The sequence below is a fragment of the Pseudomyrmex gracilis genome, unplaced genomic scaffold (assembly GCF_002006095.1).
Source record: "Pseudomyrmex gracilis isolate BER0280 unplaced genomic scaffold, ASM200609v1 scaffold_219, whole genome shotgun sequence".
Lineage (NCBI taxonomy): Eukaryota > Metazoa > Arthropoda > Insecta > Hymenoptera > Formicidae > Pseudomyrmex > Pseudomyrmex gracilis.
The window spans coordinates 196,674-215,349 of NW_018020803.1; the positions used below are offsets into that span (position 1 = coordinate 196,674).

Here is an 18,676-nt window from a genome sequence, read left to right on the forward strand (position 1 = left end):
AACAAATGTAGGAATCATTTTTATTTATCATGCTTAAATATATCATCCAAATCTAAAACTATCGAGATGAATGAATTAAGTAAATTTGGATTCAAAAACTCGAACAAAATGTCGTGTAGTTGATCAAACAAAAAAAAAGTCACCTAAAACGGGAAAAACGACCTACGGGACAATGATGTTAAACATGAGATTTCGTAATTTCGAGATTTGCATTCCGCCTTGAGAGGTCTTCTTCTCGCACAGGATCCATTCTCTCCCCTTTTTTATTTCCTTTCTCCGATCGGCGCATTCTCAAGAACAGGAAAAAAAAGCCTGGGACCTTTGACCGTGACAAAAAATTTCGCAAAAAGAAATCTGAAAATTGTTTATCATAAAATTATATTGTGAGATTTCAATTTGCACATATAGAAGAGATTCGCTTCGCGCATTATTTTTTATGCGTGCAAAGACTTTAAATTACATCTCAGAAGTTCGAATTACCTCGAAAATATATTACAATCAAATTTTTATTATGACAAAAGCCCAGGTTATCGTATTTATGAAATCTTGACAAGAAAACTTCAATGCAGATTTGTGATTACTTATATACTTTTTTTTATTTTTATTCTTATAGTTTTACCATAAAATCATATAAATTTGATATTCAAAAATATATATAAAAAACTATTTTAATATTATCTAAAAAACTTATTCGTTTTTTGTATTGAATATCATAGCGTAAAAATTTTGATGTTTCTCAATCACCGATTAAAAAAATAATACAAAAAGAAAAAATGTAAACTTAATAAATTCACAAGCAGACGTGACGATGACAATAATTAGCGATAATTCATGACGCGCAATTACTATATATACAGACATACATGAGTCGACGCGTATTTCAAAAGCATCCATTAGTTATTTTTTTTTTTCAAATTTGATTTAATAAATTTTCTAAATTTATGTCATTCTCTGAAAGATTGCGCACTTCAATCCCATCTATCTTAAGAATGTTGGAAAAATCAACATAAACATGTTTTGTCTCGTAATTGCTCATTTTTTCAAGACCTTGTAACAATTAAAAATAGCTTTATCATAAATCGTACAATGTGCATGCTTAAACGATCCGCTTGACAATCAAATTGAATTGAAAGATGGATTGTAAGAAGAGAAATCTACGAGCTACAATAAAACGTTAAATATACAAACATGTAAAAATGGCACATTTTTTCGAGTAAAAAACAACGAAATTTCAAATCGTTATCTAAACTTTCACAATTAGTTCGAGTTTTCAAAGATAATTGATGTAATCCGCCAACGAAAGCAGATTTCACTTTCTCACTTTGATCGTAGTATTTGAGATTACATGTGCGACGACGATAAAAGCTTTCGTGAGAATTTCATGTTCAAAAGACTGAAGTATAGCAACTCCGATTGATCTAGTATAATAGTGAGTTGAAGATGCCAGTGACGTGCCATTTTAGTTTTTGGAGTCGTTGCCACAAGACCTGTCACACACGCTCGCGTTTGCTTCCGTCGCGTTAATTGCGAAAATTTTCTTTTATTCAAATAGAGCGAACTTAAGGTCGCTTGATTATCAACGACTTTTCGGCTGAGCGACCTCGTGCGGTCGAATGTGAAAAATTGCACTGTATGATACTGGCATGACCAATGTTACTGAACAAACTTCGTATCGTTTGTATTTGCGCGAGTAAACTTCACAGCTGTTACATTTCGTAAACGAATCGATTGAGAGATTTGTGCTATTTTTATAATGCTAGCATAAAAGTTCTTTTTTAAAACCGCGTCAATATACATATATATATAACCACTGATAGTCAATCGAGATTGCAACAAATCCGCAAAGAACACAATCTATAGACACTGGAAATCAGTTTCGAGTGTTCTCTCAACACAGTTTTTCGAGTTACTTATCGCACGGTTCGCTTTAATTTTAACAAAATTATCTAAATTACAATTATATACGCTTTCGATATTTTTTTCTTTTTTGTTTTTTTTTTACACGCGATACCGCTACAAATTATATACATGTATATATAATATATATTATTTTATTCGCGAATCTCTATAAGTGTATCGTGTATTTCTTGGACAAAGAGAAATAAAAACGTCTATTATTCCTCTCTCTTTTCATATCGCCTCTTGCAATATGCGGATACGTGTGCGACGGTCTAAAAAAAAAAAAGTATGCTTTCGAAATACAATCGCGCAAGGGTATCACGTTTGTCTAATTCGCGCTCTTTTGTCTCTCATTTGCTTCATTCTGTTCAATCACCCTTCTTACGCGCTATTATATGTATACCTATATGCTTGCTTTAAACAATCTATAATCTGCCGCAAGAATTCGGGACAGAATTTCGTCCGCCGTGCGACATCATACAGCCAACATTTGTGAACGATCAAAATATACACGTGTCAAAATATACACGGCACACGCGGAATAATACAAATACAATAAATTGTGTCCCGCGTTCTTTTGCACACTATACAACGTCTAAAGCGAGCTTAACATATTTCGATAAAGATTCCATTTATAATATATATATATATATATATATCTCTGTTTAACATATAATATTGTACATTATGCGAATTAGGTACAATACATACGACGCTATCTACAGATATTATACAAAACCACGAGACATTTTTTGTTTTTTTCTCATGACGCTCTTAAACGAGTTAAATTATTATTTATCGACGTTCATCTTCCGATGCACGCGTAATATGTTCGTATACCTTGTGAATGCATGTCCGTGTGTGTGCACGCGTGTGGAAACGTGTTTGAGAATTGCGCGTGAACCACACCCATGCAGTCACTCTGGTGTTAGAATATAATATTTATACTCTCTCGCGCGCGACGCGATTTTGTGTTTAATTTATATAATGTAGTTTCGTATAGTATCACAAGTTTTTTTACACAACTTTTTTCTACATCGCTTTCGCATTTAGCTGGCACTACTTTTTCGAGACTCACGTCGCCTTCTTGAATTCGTAACAAAATCTTTCTCGGATAAGTTTACGCTTTCAACGTTTAAATCGAGGATCTCTCGAACTTTATCAATCCGGTTCATCGCCGCGAAGCGCATGCAATCGCAACTAATCTATATAGTGGTGAAAAATCGCGAGCGATTTTTTTTATTGATTACTAAGCGATTACTGGTGTTACTTTTACAGAATATCGCTGAGTGCGAAGTTATTTAAATATCAGAGTACTTGCGCGCATCGAAAAACTTTTTTGTACACAAACCAAAGCAATATGTAGACGTAAAGAAAATTAATCACCGCTCTATACCTATTGTTGATTAAAAACATAAAAAAATAAAACGCGATTTTCAAACAAAGATTCTCCTAAGAGTTTGTTACAAAACTGAAAAATTTTAAATTGTTTTATGAGTGGTAGCGAAATGTTTATTGTGAAAAAAATCGTTTGTTGGNATTNTAAANANAANAAAAAAANCCAAAAAAAAAAAAAAAAAAAAAAACAAATACGGAGATCTAGCAGATCAGCAATTATTGACACGCGATTGAAATGTAAGTGTTTGCAATAGTCCGGATTTATTGTTGGCTCTCAACTTCTGTTTATTTTAATAATTATAGATTTATCTGTCAGATAAGAAGTCAATAATTTATTCGACATGTAAATAAACACAACAATAATTACGAAGTGATAATAAGTGACGCTTAAAGCTCAATTGAGATCAATGACCGAATCTAATGGACGTGCGCGTAATCGACAAACGATAATTCCGAAGAAAACGTTATCGTTGCGTATAATATCTCTTCGCGTCGTCAAAAAAAAATCAATATCGTATCAAAGTGAAAAAGAAAAAAGTCACAATCTTGTATAAATTACAATCTTGTAAAAATTTGCGGAAATTAGTGCGCGCAGGAGACAAAATAACTTGCAGGAAAATTTTGATAATAGCTAAACCTACATAACTATTGCGATTTCAAAACGATGTGATGGTAATCACAATAAATTCTCAAGTATGCGCTTGTTACGTAATCTTTCTAATGAACGTGCAAGAAATAGAACAAACTGCGACGGATATATCTTCTTGTATATCGCGTAAAAGTATGTCATTTGAGTGTGTATCGCGAAAAAAACCTCTGTCGTATGATTCAGCGAAAATCGTGCAACCATCGAACGCGCGGTATGATAACCCGGAATGCGTTATGATTCATTGTGCTTGGGCGAATTTTTGATTCCCACGGTACTCTCTTGTCTTCCGATGCGTGCGATGAAATTGAACGATAACGTTCAAATTCGATGAAAATAACGATAACGTGTGTCACTCCCCGTTCGATTGAAAATATAAAAAAAAAACAAATTCTGAAAAAATTAACACGTCTGTATTCCGCGAAATATATATCCGAACTAACAACTCCGAGAGGAGTGGATAAAAGCTCTTTAGATTTGTACCAAATACTTTTGTAGAAAAAAAAAAAAAAAAAAAATAACGTCTACGCGGAATAAAACGATCGCCAGAATTAAACACCCGTATTTTCTAAGTTAACTATATATAAAAAAAAAAAAAAAAAAAAACAAACCTTAGACTAAATCGTCCGCGAAAAATATCACCTAGTCAAGATATGCGATACCGAATTAAGGTGTAACAATAGTGCGAATGTAAAAGACATCGACTCAAAAATAAGAAACGCGTAATCCCCCACGAAGGCGTGAAGAGTGGTCAAATGTGTGCAAATTAGAGGTAAAATATACTGTGTCACGAGGAGTCATAAAAAATGTCAACAGAAAGGAAATCAAACAAATAATGCGTTTCGAGCGATAAACGTCGAAAACCAACGAATTGTCGACAAATAGTTCTCGTTTCGTGAAACATGTAAATTCTTTTTCGGATACTTTATAACCGCAGCAAGAAATGTCAAATAATTTTTTAACGCTGAATATATACGATGTAATTTAACGTCAAATCTATTAGAGCATTATCCGCCGCGCGAAACCAACCGGCACCAATAAACTGACCAACAAAAACCAATTTTCTCGAGACGATGAACCAGAATTGAACGAAAATATCCCGATAAAAAGCCTACCTCCCGACAGCATTTACCGTCTGTAGACGACGTTCTCCTCCTCCTCGTCCTCGTTCTCGTCGTCGTACTCGTCGTCGTCATCGGGCGGCCAGCAAACGACGTCGTCGTCGTTGTCGGGTCGACGACCGCGTCGACGTGATTGCGCCCGTGGCGACAACGAGAAAGTCGACGAAGTCGTCGCGGGCGACGTCGGCGCCGTGGTGGTTGTCGTGCTCGCTGCGGACGCAGGTAAATCCGGCGTCGGTGGTGGCATCGGCGCGGCTGCGGTGGCGACGTAAGCCGCGGCGGCAGCGACTCAGGCCAAAGCGTAAGGATGAGTGGCGTGATGTCACAAACCGGCAGTAGCAACGGCAGGCGGCGGCGGAGCGCTCGTGGTCGTCACGTTGGTGGCATGATGATAGAGCGGGCTCTGGTAATATTCTTGATGATGGTGGTTCGTCATGTGCATCGGACCGGCGGCGTTCGTGCCGGCGTGCATGCCGTTGTGGTGATGGTGGCTCGGAGGCGCCGAATGCGCGTGCGGATGATGGGGCGAACTGAAATTTGCGTAACTTTGGTGCAGTTCGTACATCTTCATCTCCGGCGGTTTGGTATCTTGAGCACCGGGCGATGTGCCGGCTGTATCGCGCGGCAATAACCTGTTGATGCTGAACGGATGACTGGTCGCCGTGTACAACGGTTCCTGTTTCAGACTGCCCGGCATACCGTGATGCAGACTCGCGGTATCGGACAACAAGTGCGGATGTGCAAGACTGCGATTCACCATAGCGGTTAGCTCGTCGTGTGCGGCGCCGAGATCGGGTCCGAGGAGACCGCCTATGTCGGTGGTGTCGCTTTTCAGAGAAGTGTGATGCTGATGCAGACTGGCCGTGTGATGGTGGTGGTGCGAGGATACCAGCGAGTGAAGATCCTTGTCGTCTTGCTGCTGAGGACCGCCGTGGTGGATCGATGAACCGGTCTTCTTAGAACCGGGCGCGCCTTCGTGAGTGGGTGGACTGTGGCTGGCGATGTTTACGCTCGATGCCGCCGCAGCCACCACCGCCGCCGTCGCTTGATGCTGCTGATGCTGTTGGTGCTTGTTGGTCTGCCTAGTCAGCTCCTTCTTTTCGTCCTTGAACCTCTTCTGGCGCCGTAGAAAACATCCGTTCTCAAACATGTTGCCGCTGTCCGGATGAAGCGTCCAGAATGATCCCTTGCCGGGTTTGTCCGGCGTGCGCGGCACCTTGACGAAGCAATCGTTAAAACTGAGAGAATGCCTGATCGAGTTCTGCCAGCGTTGTTGATTCTGTCTGTAGAACGGAAATAGATCCATAATGAACTGATAGATCTCGGAAAGCGTGAGCATCTTGTGCGGTGCGTTCTGTATTGCCATAGTGATCAGGCTGATGTAGGAATACGGCGGTTTCGCGTGCGTGTAACTACGTCGATAGGACTTGTCGGTTCGTGCGCGCTGCAACGCCGAATTCGGCGAATCCGGTTCGGTTAGAGAACCGAGAGGATCGCGACTGACACCGCCGGCGGTACCGGTTGTCAGCGGTCCGTATCCGACGCAAGTACCGCTGGTGCTCATGGCCGCCCCATTGTAACCCGCCATACTCGCCATGCCGCCGCTTCCCATCGTTGTCATTCCCATCGTGCCCATGGTGCCCATGTTGAAACCGCTGGTACCTTGCGGACTGCAGTTAGGTCCGACGCCCATCGACATGCCCATCGGCATCATCGGATTCGCGATCGAGGTGTACGAGGGCGCGATGTTGGTGGACATCGTGGTCATGACGCCCGTATCGCCGTACAGCGACTTTTGCTGGAGCATGGTCATAGAGCTGACCGGTGGCGTGGTGGCCTGCTGTCGCGTCGTCGCTGTCAAACGGGAGTCATGAAACCCGAAGTACCACGGTTGCTGGCAGTCTGGTATTTCCTTAATTTTCCCTACCGAACAAATTTTTACGACGTTCTTTTACGCGCTTTCAGTTCGCTTTGCGAACTGCGCGTAAACCTTGGCTCCGGTTGTGTCGGCGAATCACGAGTCACAGAAATCCTTCAATTCGTACGCACAAGAACAGAAGGCATGCGGCGCAGCGGCAAGCCTTACACACTCAAGATTCACCAAAAAAACCAAATAAAAACCGAAACAATTTCACCTATTTCTTCCGGAATAGTTGTAAATACACTGAACGACACACTTAAGTTGACAGAAATTCCCTTCTGCAATTGAAAGGAATCACCGCGTCTTGTGTCTCGTTCTCGAGTAAAATTGTCACAATTTTTTCTGTGAATTTGAGGAAACTTGCGAGAAGGTGTGTGCGTACACTTCGTCAGCGGAACATCGGAGATGCGATGCAACAAGACGGAGCGCACTGTGTCCTCTTCCTTCTTCTTCCGATTTTCTTCTTCTTCTTCTTCTTCTTCGTTAGCACACTGTCGGCACTATGGTTTGGTTTGGTGCATATATGGCTCAAAGGACCGTTTCAAGCTAGTCCATACGCCATTCTAAGTCTTTAGGAATCGTGACACAGGTTCTAAACCGTGGTTTGGGTACAAGCCACGGAGTTGTACGTTCGTTAAAAATACTGATAAACTGAAGAAATCGGTGTAAAAACACCGAAGATTGTCCAAAAATATCTAAGCGTAACTACGCACATCTAACCGGTACGGCTGATGCAACACCACTTTTTTTTCAGATACTGTCGGCACTATCCGTTTGTTTCGCGGGAAGATGCGTATTTACGAGAGAGAAAACGCGCGAACCCGAGCGAGAGGACACCCCCTGGTGTATCTCGGAGAAAATAAAAGAGAAATTGTGTTACCCCAACACCATGAGGGCACGACAGATCGTTCTCTCGCGTGTTGTATGACGAGTGCGCGAAACAACAAACCACTACGACGACGGCTGTTCACGTCGGTCGCGCGCGCGGTCAGTTTGATCGAGCGGGGCCTGTTTGTAAGGCCGCCTCACCACCTCTCACCACACACTCCACCTCGTACCAAACGGGGTTTCTCTCTTCTCTCTGTATGCCGTGCTGTGGATGGAGGCTGGTTAGCGAGTGTACTCCGGTACTCTTCAGCCAGCGGGTCTTGTTCAAACAGTCCCCACCACTGATCGCCGTGCACCGCACCCGATGGCGCTGGGCTGACCAATCGCGACCGAATGTTCCTCCAGTAGTACCCGGTCCGGCCAATCGGACGGTGATACTGGTGTGGCCGATCCCCTCGACTGACGTTCAGAAACGCGCGTCTTCGAATATGTGCGTGTGGCGCCACGACCTCTTCCCCTCCGTCGCTCGTGCTCGGCGACGTCGGATGGAGGACGAGGAATTGCTGGTGCGCATGTGTTGTGGCCCGCGCGCGCAACGGGACGTTCTTCGCGGAGCGAAACTGGTTTGCGCAATTCACGCGATCACGACGTGCATAACAACGGTGGCCGTGTGGGCCGCGCGACGACCGCGCCGCGGTGCGGATCGACGCGGCGCAACCCGCTTCACTTCTTCTCTCATGTCACTGATGTCAACTGTCGTCTGCTACACACGTTTGACAGCAGCGGTTTTCTTGTGCGTGCTTTGATGCATCTTATCAACATCTCTCGGGCGTATCGTGCGTACCTTTTCCCTCACGCGCGCATTTTCTATTTCGTTTCCGAAATGTTGAAAAGCACTCTTTTTTCTCTTGTTGTATATATACATCTCTCTCTTATATATATATATATACATATATATATAGAAAGAGAGAGATCTCCTAAATCTGAGATTATCTCGTAACAAATGCATGAATCAAAAGTTTTCAACTCTGCAATATCGTTTTCGTTAAGCCAGAGAGTCAATGGTGAAATGAATGAGGTGGACTGTTCGTAATTTAATACAAATGTCTTCTGGAAAGTGCGAGGAAAACAACTTATCTCCCCGCTCTGCCAACAAAATCGGAGTTTGGAATACAATGTAGAAAACAGGTACGATATTGTTTTGCATGTCGCGATTTAAATTCTTGATTTAGGCAGGTGTTTTTAAATGAATATATCTGCGACGTGTGAAAAAGCCCGGACTCTATATATATATATGTTTCAAGTTTGATCCATTTATTAACAAGTAAACATACGCGTCACGTTTGTTCGCGCCATTGTAATTTAGAAAAAATATTTATATTTACAGTAAGATGAAAAAAAACAAATGACCATTTCTTACTTGAATTCCAAATAATCATCGATCATCGATTTATCTTGAGCGTTACGAACATATAGGGCGCGTGTGTTTTAAACAAATGTTAGCGGCATGGATTTGTGAACACAACGAATATACCGTGTGTATGACGAATTTTTTCTGTTTGTATTCTCGATACAAGCAAACTCGCTCGAAAGGTTAATATCAGACATTTCTGATGTCGTATTTTAAATCAAATTTCGCTTTTGAATTAACACGCGCGAATTCGTTTTTTTTTTTAGTCTTTATTTGTGCAGATTTTCACGAGACCTGTTCAATCGATAAAAGCGCGAGCGCTATACTTACATTTCTGTCGTTTTTTTTTTTCATGCGTTCTTCGGCGCAATAATGTTGTTAGACATTGCTCGTGCACGTTAAATATGTTGCGGCCGAATAATTTTTGCACCAAAACAGTCGCGTGAAACAACATATATCGATTCACGCGGCAGAAAGAGAGAGAGAGAAAAAAATAGATCGTGTATACGTACGGCCTTTTAAATCTAATCCCGGGATGTAAAAGCGCGAAGAAGAATATCGCGGAATATCGTTTCGTCGCCGCGAGAAATCGACGGCACACAACTCGACGATTCAAGCGTTTAGAGTCGGCTAATACTTTACTCGAGAGATTCGTAAACACACACATACACAATATATAGTTATATATATACACACACATATATATATATATATATATATATACATATATGTACATGTGTGTATGTATATACATGTATATACAGGCGTGTTCGTTACAACGTTAGATCCTCACCGAGCACCCACCTGTACGCTGGGTCTTTATCGAGCCACGAATTGTTTGCGGAATGAAAATATTGTCCCTGTAAACAAGTGACTACATTGTGCCGGGCGAGCGCCGTTCTCTTCGTTATAACAAATCGCTCCCTCCACGCTGCCTGGTGGACCCTTGGAACACAAGTATGCGCGATCGAGAAAGAGAGAGAGAGAGAGAAATACAGAAGCTGTTTGTTTCCGTAATATAAATATCTATCTTTAATCTATGATTAATTACGAGTTACTATTTGTGCCCTAGATTATGCATTTTGTGAATTTATATTGAAAAGAATACTTGATGAACGACTGTGTCAATAAATCAAGTTTTTTCAACTCTTACATTTCCTTAATTTAATAACTTTCGATTAACTGTTGACAAAAAATTCATTGTATTTTTATAATGTAAATCTTTTTTATAATAGAATATATTTACATCGGCTATTTGCACAAGTAAAAAAACTTAATAGATTGAAGTAGCTTTATAGCTTTAAAAATCTAGTAATTTTCATTGAGAAATGATCAATTGAGATTGAATTTTTTAACTGCATTTTTATCAATGTCTCGGCTAGAAGCACAAATGCGTTACATCTAGTGCGTGATTATACACAAATTCGTGTGACGCGACGCGCAGCCGGAACGGTTTATTTGAAAATTTTATATGCCTCAAAATTGCCTCGTTTAATTTTTATTTGCCGCAGTTTATTAACGATTCATTTATTATGTATGAACGTGGATTATGAGGTGATCATCGTATGCCGAAAATGCCACTATTATTCCGACGGTAATAAATCAATTGATTATTTAATGCAAACAGAGCAATATTTTAAAACGCTCAACAGTTTATAATATGAAAAAAGAGAGAGAGAGAGAGAGAGAGAGAGAGAGAGAGAGAGAGAGAGAGATAGAAAAAAGCTATATATAAAAAAAAAGATATTTCTATTTCACCGCAAAATATTTATAAAAAGTTCACGAAAACAAAGAAATAAAAACAAAAATTTTGGAAATTTATAACGGTCAGATTTTTGTGATGTGATTAAACATTTCGACAAACCACCGATTCGTGATCATTGTTTTTTACATATAAATTATCACACGATCGGATTCTTTCTTTATCGGAAATTTGTGTTTAACTTTCAAACTCGTGAAAGACCGAGACTTGATAAAAAAAAGTGTTTTGTCATTTTTATAAGAGAAACAAAAAGGATGACAGGACATATAAGGTTGTGACTTTGTGGAGTTCCTAAAGGATCTACCTGGATCCATGTGGGTGGTCTCTGCCTCTCTTACTCCTCTCGTTTCTCGTATTATTAGCGCTGGTGATAACTCGTCAGTACACAAGAGCGCTATACTGCCCTTCCTTCTCACGGACCTTCGTTCATTTCTCACTTTTTTTTCTTTATGCGAGTATGTGCGCATGCGTGTGTGCGTGTGCATGCGCGCGCGCGTTGCTATCCGCACGCGTCATGCATGCGTGCATTTATCAAAGATGACGACTTTTTTTTATATACAAAATGTCATTCTTACATATTTTTTGGTTTTTCATTCAGTTATTTTGTTAGTTTCTTTTAATACCACATAAAAGTATTTCCTAATGTTTCGGAAGATATATATATTTGTCTATCTTTTTAAGATACGAGAATGTGTAAACTTTGATAATTCTCCCAAACAGTGTTTTCAGAGCGAGCTTTAGTTTTTTTAACAAACATGATGGCATAAATGTCATTTTTAGATCATCAAGCGAGATGTCAAAAACACAGATGCGATAGTAAAATAAAAAAAACTTACCTTTTTTGTACGTCTTTAACGGGTGTTTTCGAAATCGGTCCGAGATTTCGATCAGTCTTTCGTATATTTTTGAAGAATCTCCAGTAGATACTTCTCGACCTAGAAAAATATTTCGGAACGTGGATGGACAGAAGATTTGTGCAGAGCGAATATACCTGTCGCGTCGCGCGATTGCGGACAAAACGTTTCTGACATCGTCGGGATTTGTTGTCTTAAGGATTTATTTACAACCCCTATGTCACAAAGTCACCATTTTGCGAAGCGAAAAATAGTCAGTCGTTCATCTTCACGATTCTACGTCCCGAACATGACACGGTGCAATACAGATTGTTTTGACACAACTCGTAACTCGCTTAACAATAGAAAAAAAGTATGTAAATGCAGGCAAAAATAAACTAGTAAATAATAATCTTCGAAAATAAATATCATTTAAATGACGATTTACATACTGTGTAAATAATAGTTTCAGAAGATGTTTTTTCACAGTGTGAAAATCGCCTTATTGAACGCGTACGGAATTTTTCATGAAAAAAATCATACATGTACAGCGTACGTCCCAAGATAATAGTTCCACGTTGATTAACACGTGAAAATAAACGTCCGTACGACCGCGCGGGATGACGCAAAAGCGAATTGTATATCAATATTGTTCGGAAAGTCGGTAAATAATAACGCATCGATAGTTTCTAAATGTTAATTAATTCTAAATTGCAATTATCCGATAATAGCCGTTGGATGTTTGCGGTTCATTCGCGTAGCGAGCCACGATGTCGCAATTTGCTTTCGAAAATTGAATTCATCATCACAAAGAGTGGTAATTATACGAATTTAACTCGCGCGCGCGCGCGCGCGTAGATGAAAATAAATTGCAACATTTAGTGTGTTATAAATGCTTAGCCTATAATGTTACATACATTTGCCAAACATAATTTGTTAAATATTATTTAGAAAAAAACACGTAGATATGTATTTACGTAACTATTTCTACAATGTAATTATTTACAGTTTTCTTGAGAAAAAAAATTTTAATTTAATTTTATATTTTTTATTTTCTTTCAATAAGCGATTGATCGATGTGATAAAATTAAAAAACCAAAACTTATAACTCACGATTTTCGAATTGAGTTATTCGAATTTTCAAATATGGATTGACTATATAGGAGGGGGGACCGCGAAGAAACCGCGGATATATGGGAGAGAGTAGCGCGGGCATATTGAGTCACTTAAAAAACGATATTTCGATGTGTGCTTTATCGGGCACGAGCGCGGCGCAGACCAGATAGTCACGTGCTGTGCGTGCCTCGTCGAGGATTTCCCAGATTTGCGATCCCCGAATCTCACCAGTCGTCCTCTATCTCCAACGAAAACCCCGGCTGCGAGGCGCACCCTCGATCAGGCCGAAGGCAAAAATAATAGACTCGTCGCGCGCGTTTTCATTCCCCGGTGTGTCGGCGTAATGGCGAGATCGGCCGCTATTATCAGCTAGAACTCCTGGGTTTTTTTTTTATATAAAAGTCTTCTCCGCGTCCACATCCTAACGAGAAGAACCGATGCGAATCGCGAAAATTTCATATCAAACGGTTTAAATATTTTTGCACGAGATAACAGCGGCGCGTTGAAAATTCCGCATTTATGCAACGTCTTCCGATCGACCGCAGTTATGCAAAATAAACTTCGTTATTGCCTCTCTTCTTTTTTGCCACCAAAATCCACCGCATTATGAAAGTACTTTTCTAATTATGTGAGTCCTGTTCACAAAAGTTCGATAATGCTATTTCTTTTGAATTAAAATGTTATTATTTTTTTTTTATCGCAAATCAACATGTATTGTGATCGCGCGAATGATTCTGTCGCAGTTTGAGAATGAACGTGAAACTGTGTTTTGTTTACGGTATTTCGTAACGTTCTCCGCGTCCTCAGAAACGGACCACGAGAAGATTTTCGATATTTTCCAAGCGAGAAGGACGTTCTTGCACGCGCGCGTGTAAAAGCACGTATGTAGCGAATCGATTGTGCAAACAAGAACCGCCCCCGTCTATCGTCCTCTCGTTAAATTTCTGTTTCACCGTTTCAATGCAAACGTTGCGAGATATAAAAGTTGCAAGCAGGCCATCAGGCCAATCCGAGAAGTTTCGCTCTGTTTGCTCGGCGCATCTAACTTATTAATAGCGTTTAATATCGCGTATAAATAGATCTCTATTTGAATATATGGCGGTTTCCCATAGAGTTATGTGTGGCTGATATGTGTGCGTCGTAATAGTTTTTCTGAAAATTTACTAAATCATTTTTTCTCGCATTAGCGTGTAAATAAAACATCGCGCTGCTTTTGCGGTTCGCGAAGATATTTTTAAACACGACACATTTCTTCGTCTTTTATGTGAAATTGAAACATTACGTGATTGCGATCAGAATAGGTGTTTTTCTTTTTGTTTTTTTTGTACACAAATGACACGTAAGACAATTTTAATTAAACATTACTCTCTATTTTTAAAATCTCATTTGTAGAGCGGCACAGATATATGTCACGGTTTACTTCCGCATTTTATTTCTCTCGTGTGAAGTTTGCACACACACTTATTACAAGTCCAAGAAGTCCAGCGGTCACGTTTACCGTTAAGTGTGGACAGGGACACAGGCCTCGGTCATTTTTAACGAGTGTCGCGGGACATTAGTCGAAGTCGATCGATGAAAGCATTGGAGGGTAGGCAGGTGGTAGATGAGTCGCGCGCCGATCAAACGCTTCGAATTGGCAGCGATTTCTCGGCCAGCGGCCACCCCTGGTCGGCCCAGTCCTCACTTCCGTCGAGTCAATTTTAATAATTCCATCCTTCCCTCCGCCTCCTATGCGATTCACCTTCGTGCCGCGCGATGACTCGCACGATTTTTCCGACGGGCTTTCAATTATCCAAAAGGATCTCGCTCCCACAAGAGCGAGCGTTGCCTCGCGAAATATCGATCGCTCTCGGACGCTCTCTTTTTCTCTCTTTCTGGACGATCGTCGCATTAGCAACGGTGTAGGTCCCTCCGTACCGGAAGTGGGCGGAACGAGAAATTACGAGCTGTAGTAACGAGAACGGCGCGTTATCGTCGCTCGCAATTACGACTCTTATATATACGACATGAACGTTCTTTGGAAAAGCACACAGACCCTGCGCGCGCCTTCGTCGGTTAATCGAACGATTGCGACAGAGGGGGTGTCCCGAAATTATCGTGCGCAGCTCTACGTAAGCTTTTTTGGTGAAGCATATTATTTGTTTCTTTTTACTAGAAAAACTCTAGTAGTATTCTGTAAGAAGAAATATTTTTAATTATTATATCAATTGTGTTACCTGACAAAAATTCATTAATGACAACGTGAGTTTCTGTAAAAAGGCAATTTTCGAATTTAAAGAGACTATTTTCTACATTTCAATCTCGTTATTGAATAATGAATGTCAACTCAATAAATTAGTTTGTTCTGACTTTTTTAATTTAAGATTTTGTTTACTGAATTCCGTTATGCCCATTGAAAATGTACAAAACTAGTCAACGAAGTCAAGCGTTTGAAGACTACAGGTTTGTTATTTGAATTAACAATTTTGGAAAATATCTGTCTATATAAAACAATCTCTATACTTGTTTTCAAGAAATATAAAATATAACGGACTAAAAAAAAAGACATAAAAACATATCGACGCAACGTATAAGCTTAGGGTAAAATCCGAATATTCTTGCTAATACAACCCTTTTTTGCAGAAAACGGATATTCCTAGTCGTAAAAGGGAGAGCTGCGAGAACAACATTGTCATAAAGTGATAATCGATTTATGAGGCCGGTACTTTTGACTATAGCTCTCAGCATTATCTTTCAAAAAAGAAGCGAAATTCTGCTAAGTTTTAGGTATCTTATGCAATATGCCGCAACAGCAATAAAAACATGCAATTTTAGAATAAGAGAAAATTGAAAAATTTGTCTGTATATCATTTTATCTATCGTCTCAAAGTATTTTATTATCTCTCATTCACAATACCGATTCGATTTCTCGTACTAATTGTGAGAAAAATCATCGTTCAATTCTTTGTCACTAAAACAGAAATAATATGTCAATTACGTTCTAAGTATTTTCTTTATAATTATTCGTTATTTTACTCACTTATTTAATACTTCAACAATTTCTGAAAAAAAAAACAAAAATAATTATTTATTAAATTTGCAATTTCTTTCTTAAAAATTAATTCCTACTATTGGAATCACAATAGAAAAAAAAAAATATACATGTATATAAGAGATAAATTATATGTGGCAGACAAAATAGCGCTTATTGCAACGCATTCCCGTGCAATTTATTTTTGCTCGTATATTTCTTTCAACCAGATCAAAGCGACATCATCAACGTAATCGATATATTGGACCTTTTATTGTTTCAGTTCAATCTTCGTGGGAGGCTACGCGTAGCGCGTAAAGATAAACATCCATATGCAAGAATAACATCTTCTAGATCCCTCTAATCACAACACTCGAAGGATACCCTGTACATAAACGAGAAACATGAGTAGAAAAACACTTTTGATGAAACTATCAGAAAAATGGGAGAGTAGCCTGGCAATTCATCAAATAATATCATTATTCGCACAGAAAAACTAGTATTGCACACAAATAATCGGAAAGAAATTGACAAAAAAAGTTTTTGAAACAAAAATAGTGACTTAGGAAAGATTGCGAATTTTTTTTTCATAAATAAGGAATTTTATTCGAATTTTATTTTGATACATTTCACGTTGTCTTCCACAACGTTTTGCGATATAATTGAAAATAGAACAACCTTGAACACGGTCAATTCTAATGGCACTTCAAGTTAACTAAAGAAAATAGTGTTATATTGTTTTTTGTATACGTTACATATAGTAGTAGGTATTATGAATGTCTTAAATAGAAAAGGTTTTAAGAATGTTTATCGCACTTCTTACATCAAATCGTTGTTTAACAACGATTAAGAAGTTCTTATTTATAACGTATTTTGTTCGATTCTCTCTGGCTTTACATTTTTCTGCCGATGTCTCTTTTCTCTGTTTTTTATTTATTAGTACGTGTTTTGTGAAAGTTTTGGGTACGTTTCTTTGAAAAAACGCCTTGTAAACCCGGTTAGCTGGGACGCAATATATATATATATATAAATGTTACTACTACTATTTATTAGTACGTATAATATAGAAGCTTGTTAAATAACAATTTGATGCAAGAACTTTTACAACCGCGTGTATAGTAGATTCTTGTTGGACAACAATTTGATGTAAGACGTTTTTGCATGCAGTCGTAAAGTTGCGTAAAGTAAATAACTCTTATATCATATAATTTTTAATTCTTCACCTCCTCCTCTGTATATATTCATGTCCTAAAACTTAAAAAACATTCGATCTTCAATTTGAGACTTTTTTCAATGTTTTGTTTTTTTTAATAAATATGTAGGTATAAGAGTCGTTCGAGACATAAAAACTTTGCCTTTTAGCGCAAATAACAATAAATAAATAATACAAGAGTCTTTTTATCAGAAATTATTGCTAAATTTATGTTGTGAATAATTGGTGAATTAAGAATTGATAGAAGTTTGGCGAAAGTATGGAACTCTTTTTTTTTTTTTGTTATCTTTGATTCATCCAAACAAAAAATTTATATCAAAATTAAATAATTGAGTAATAATTTAGTTTCTATCAATTCTTTTTAAACTAATTAATTCTTTGTGCAGACATATCTCAACAAAACGTATATTAGAGCAAAATAAACAAAATAAACATTATACATTATATATCTTTAGAGAGGCACATGTGAGAGAAATCTGCGACACTGCTCGATACTTACCGAACAAAATTGTGTTCGGCAAGTTTATCTTATCGCAGCAGTAACTTTATGATTATTTCAAGTTTGGAAGGAGCTTAACACAAATTTTCTGTATGAAGTAAACTGGATAACGATCGCTTATCATATAAAGCTGCAACGATGTTACTACACTGTATAATTTAATAAATGTGCTGCACAGTTATGCAAAGTCTGAATCGCATTCACACGCGACGAATAGTATTGCGAGACTCCTCTTCTCCGCGATTATTCCCTACAAAAAGTTACAAAAATATGACACAGTATCTACTTATTACAATATGTGATTAGAACGCGTTATTACTTGAAAATTACATTTATTGCCAGTCGAGAGAAGATGTACCGATAGAAATATCTATCATAACAAATTAACGGAATGTCTCTAAATTACTAATATTTCGACAACAATTGTAAAGTGAATAAACAAACTTGCGTATATATAATCTCGTAACTGTGTGCGATAGCATGTATGATTCAAAATCAGAAATGGTACTAATTACACTCTTAATCTAAATGATAAACTATACATTTCTATTGGCAGTCTTAGCCGCAAATAAATGAATAATTAATCTCATTTTTTTTCAAACATTTAGTTTTGGCAAATTCGTTTGCGTACGCGAAATTATTAAGTTGATTATTTATATTTAATAACATAGTAAATAAAACGTAAAATATTGCAAATGTAAATATTTTTTTGTGGAAATAAATAATCTATTTTAATATAATTGCTTAAATTTATGGAGAGAGACAAAGAAGAATTATGTACTTATCATCATATATACAATGTACATTATCGCTCAAAAGTTTAAAAATCACAACAATGTTAAAAGGAGTCAGAAAATTTTATTACTTATCTGTTGATAAGAATAAACACATTTACGAGATGGTAAAACGTAAGAATTTTAAAACGCTTAAGAGTGCGAGATTATGACAGATGATAGAATATCATAGAATAGGTACGTAAAAGTATTTATTGTTTTTGCGAATATAAATTTGGTGTACCC

The 18,676-nt window shown here is 38.3% G+C and overlaps 1 protein-coding gene and 1 long non-coding RNA gene across 3 annotated transcripts; one reads left to right on the forward strand and one right to left on the reverse strand.

Annotated features, from left to right (window-relative positions):
- Nucleotides 1-5,386: 5,386 nt before the first annotated feature.
- LOC109858699 (silk gland factor 1-like) lies at nt 5,387-6,997 on the reverse strand. Its single transcript, XM_020436208.1, has one exon. It carries the CDS (start codon nt 6,875-6,877, stop codon nt 5,387-5,389), a length of 1,491 nt encoding a protein of 496 aa, XP_020291797.1. The 5' UTR covers nt 6,878-6,997.
- Nucleotides 6,998-8,523: 1,526 nt separating this feature from the next.
- LOC109858694 lies at nt 8,524-16,917 on the forward strand. 2 transcript variants are annotated; one of them, XR_002250645.1, is made up of 5 exons: nt 8,524-8,649; nt 8,868-9,001; nt 15,299-15,377; nt 15,558-15,701; nt 16,229-16,917. It is a non-coding gene; the product is annotated as an uncharacterized LOC109858694 (long non-coding RNA). The 2 variants fall into 2 exon arrangements; XR_002250644.1 differs by lacking the exon at nt 15,299-15,377 and having other exon boundaries at nt 16,229-16,309.
- Nucleotides 16,918-18,676: the final 1,759 nt, after the last annotated feature.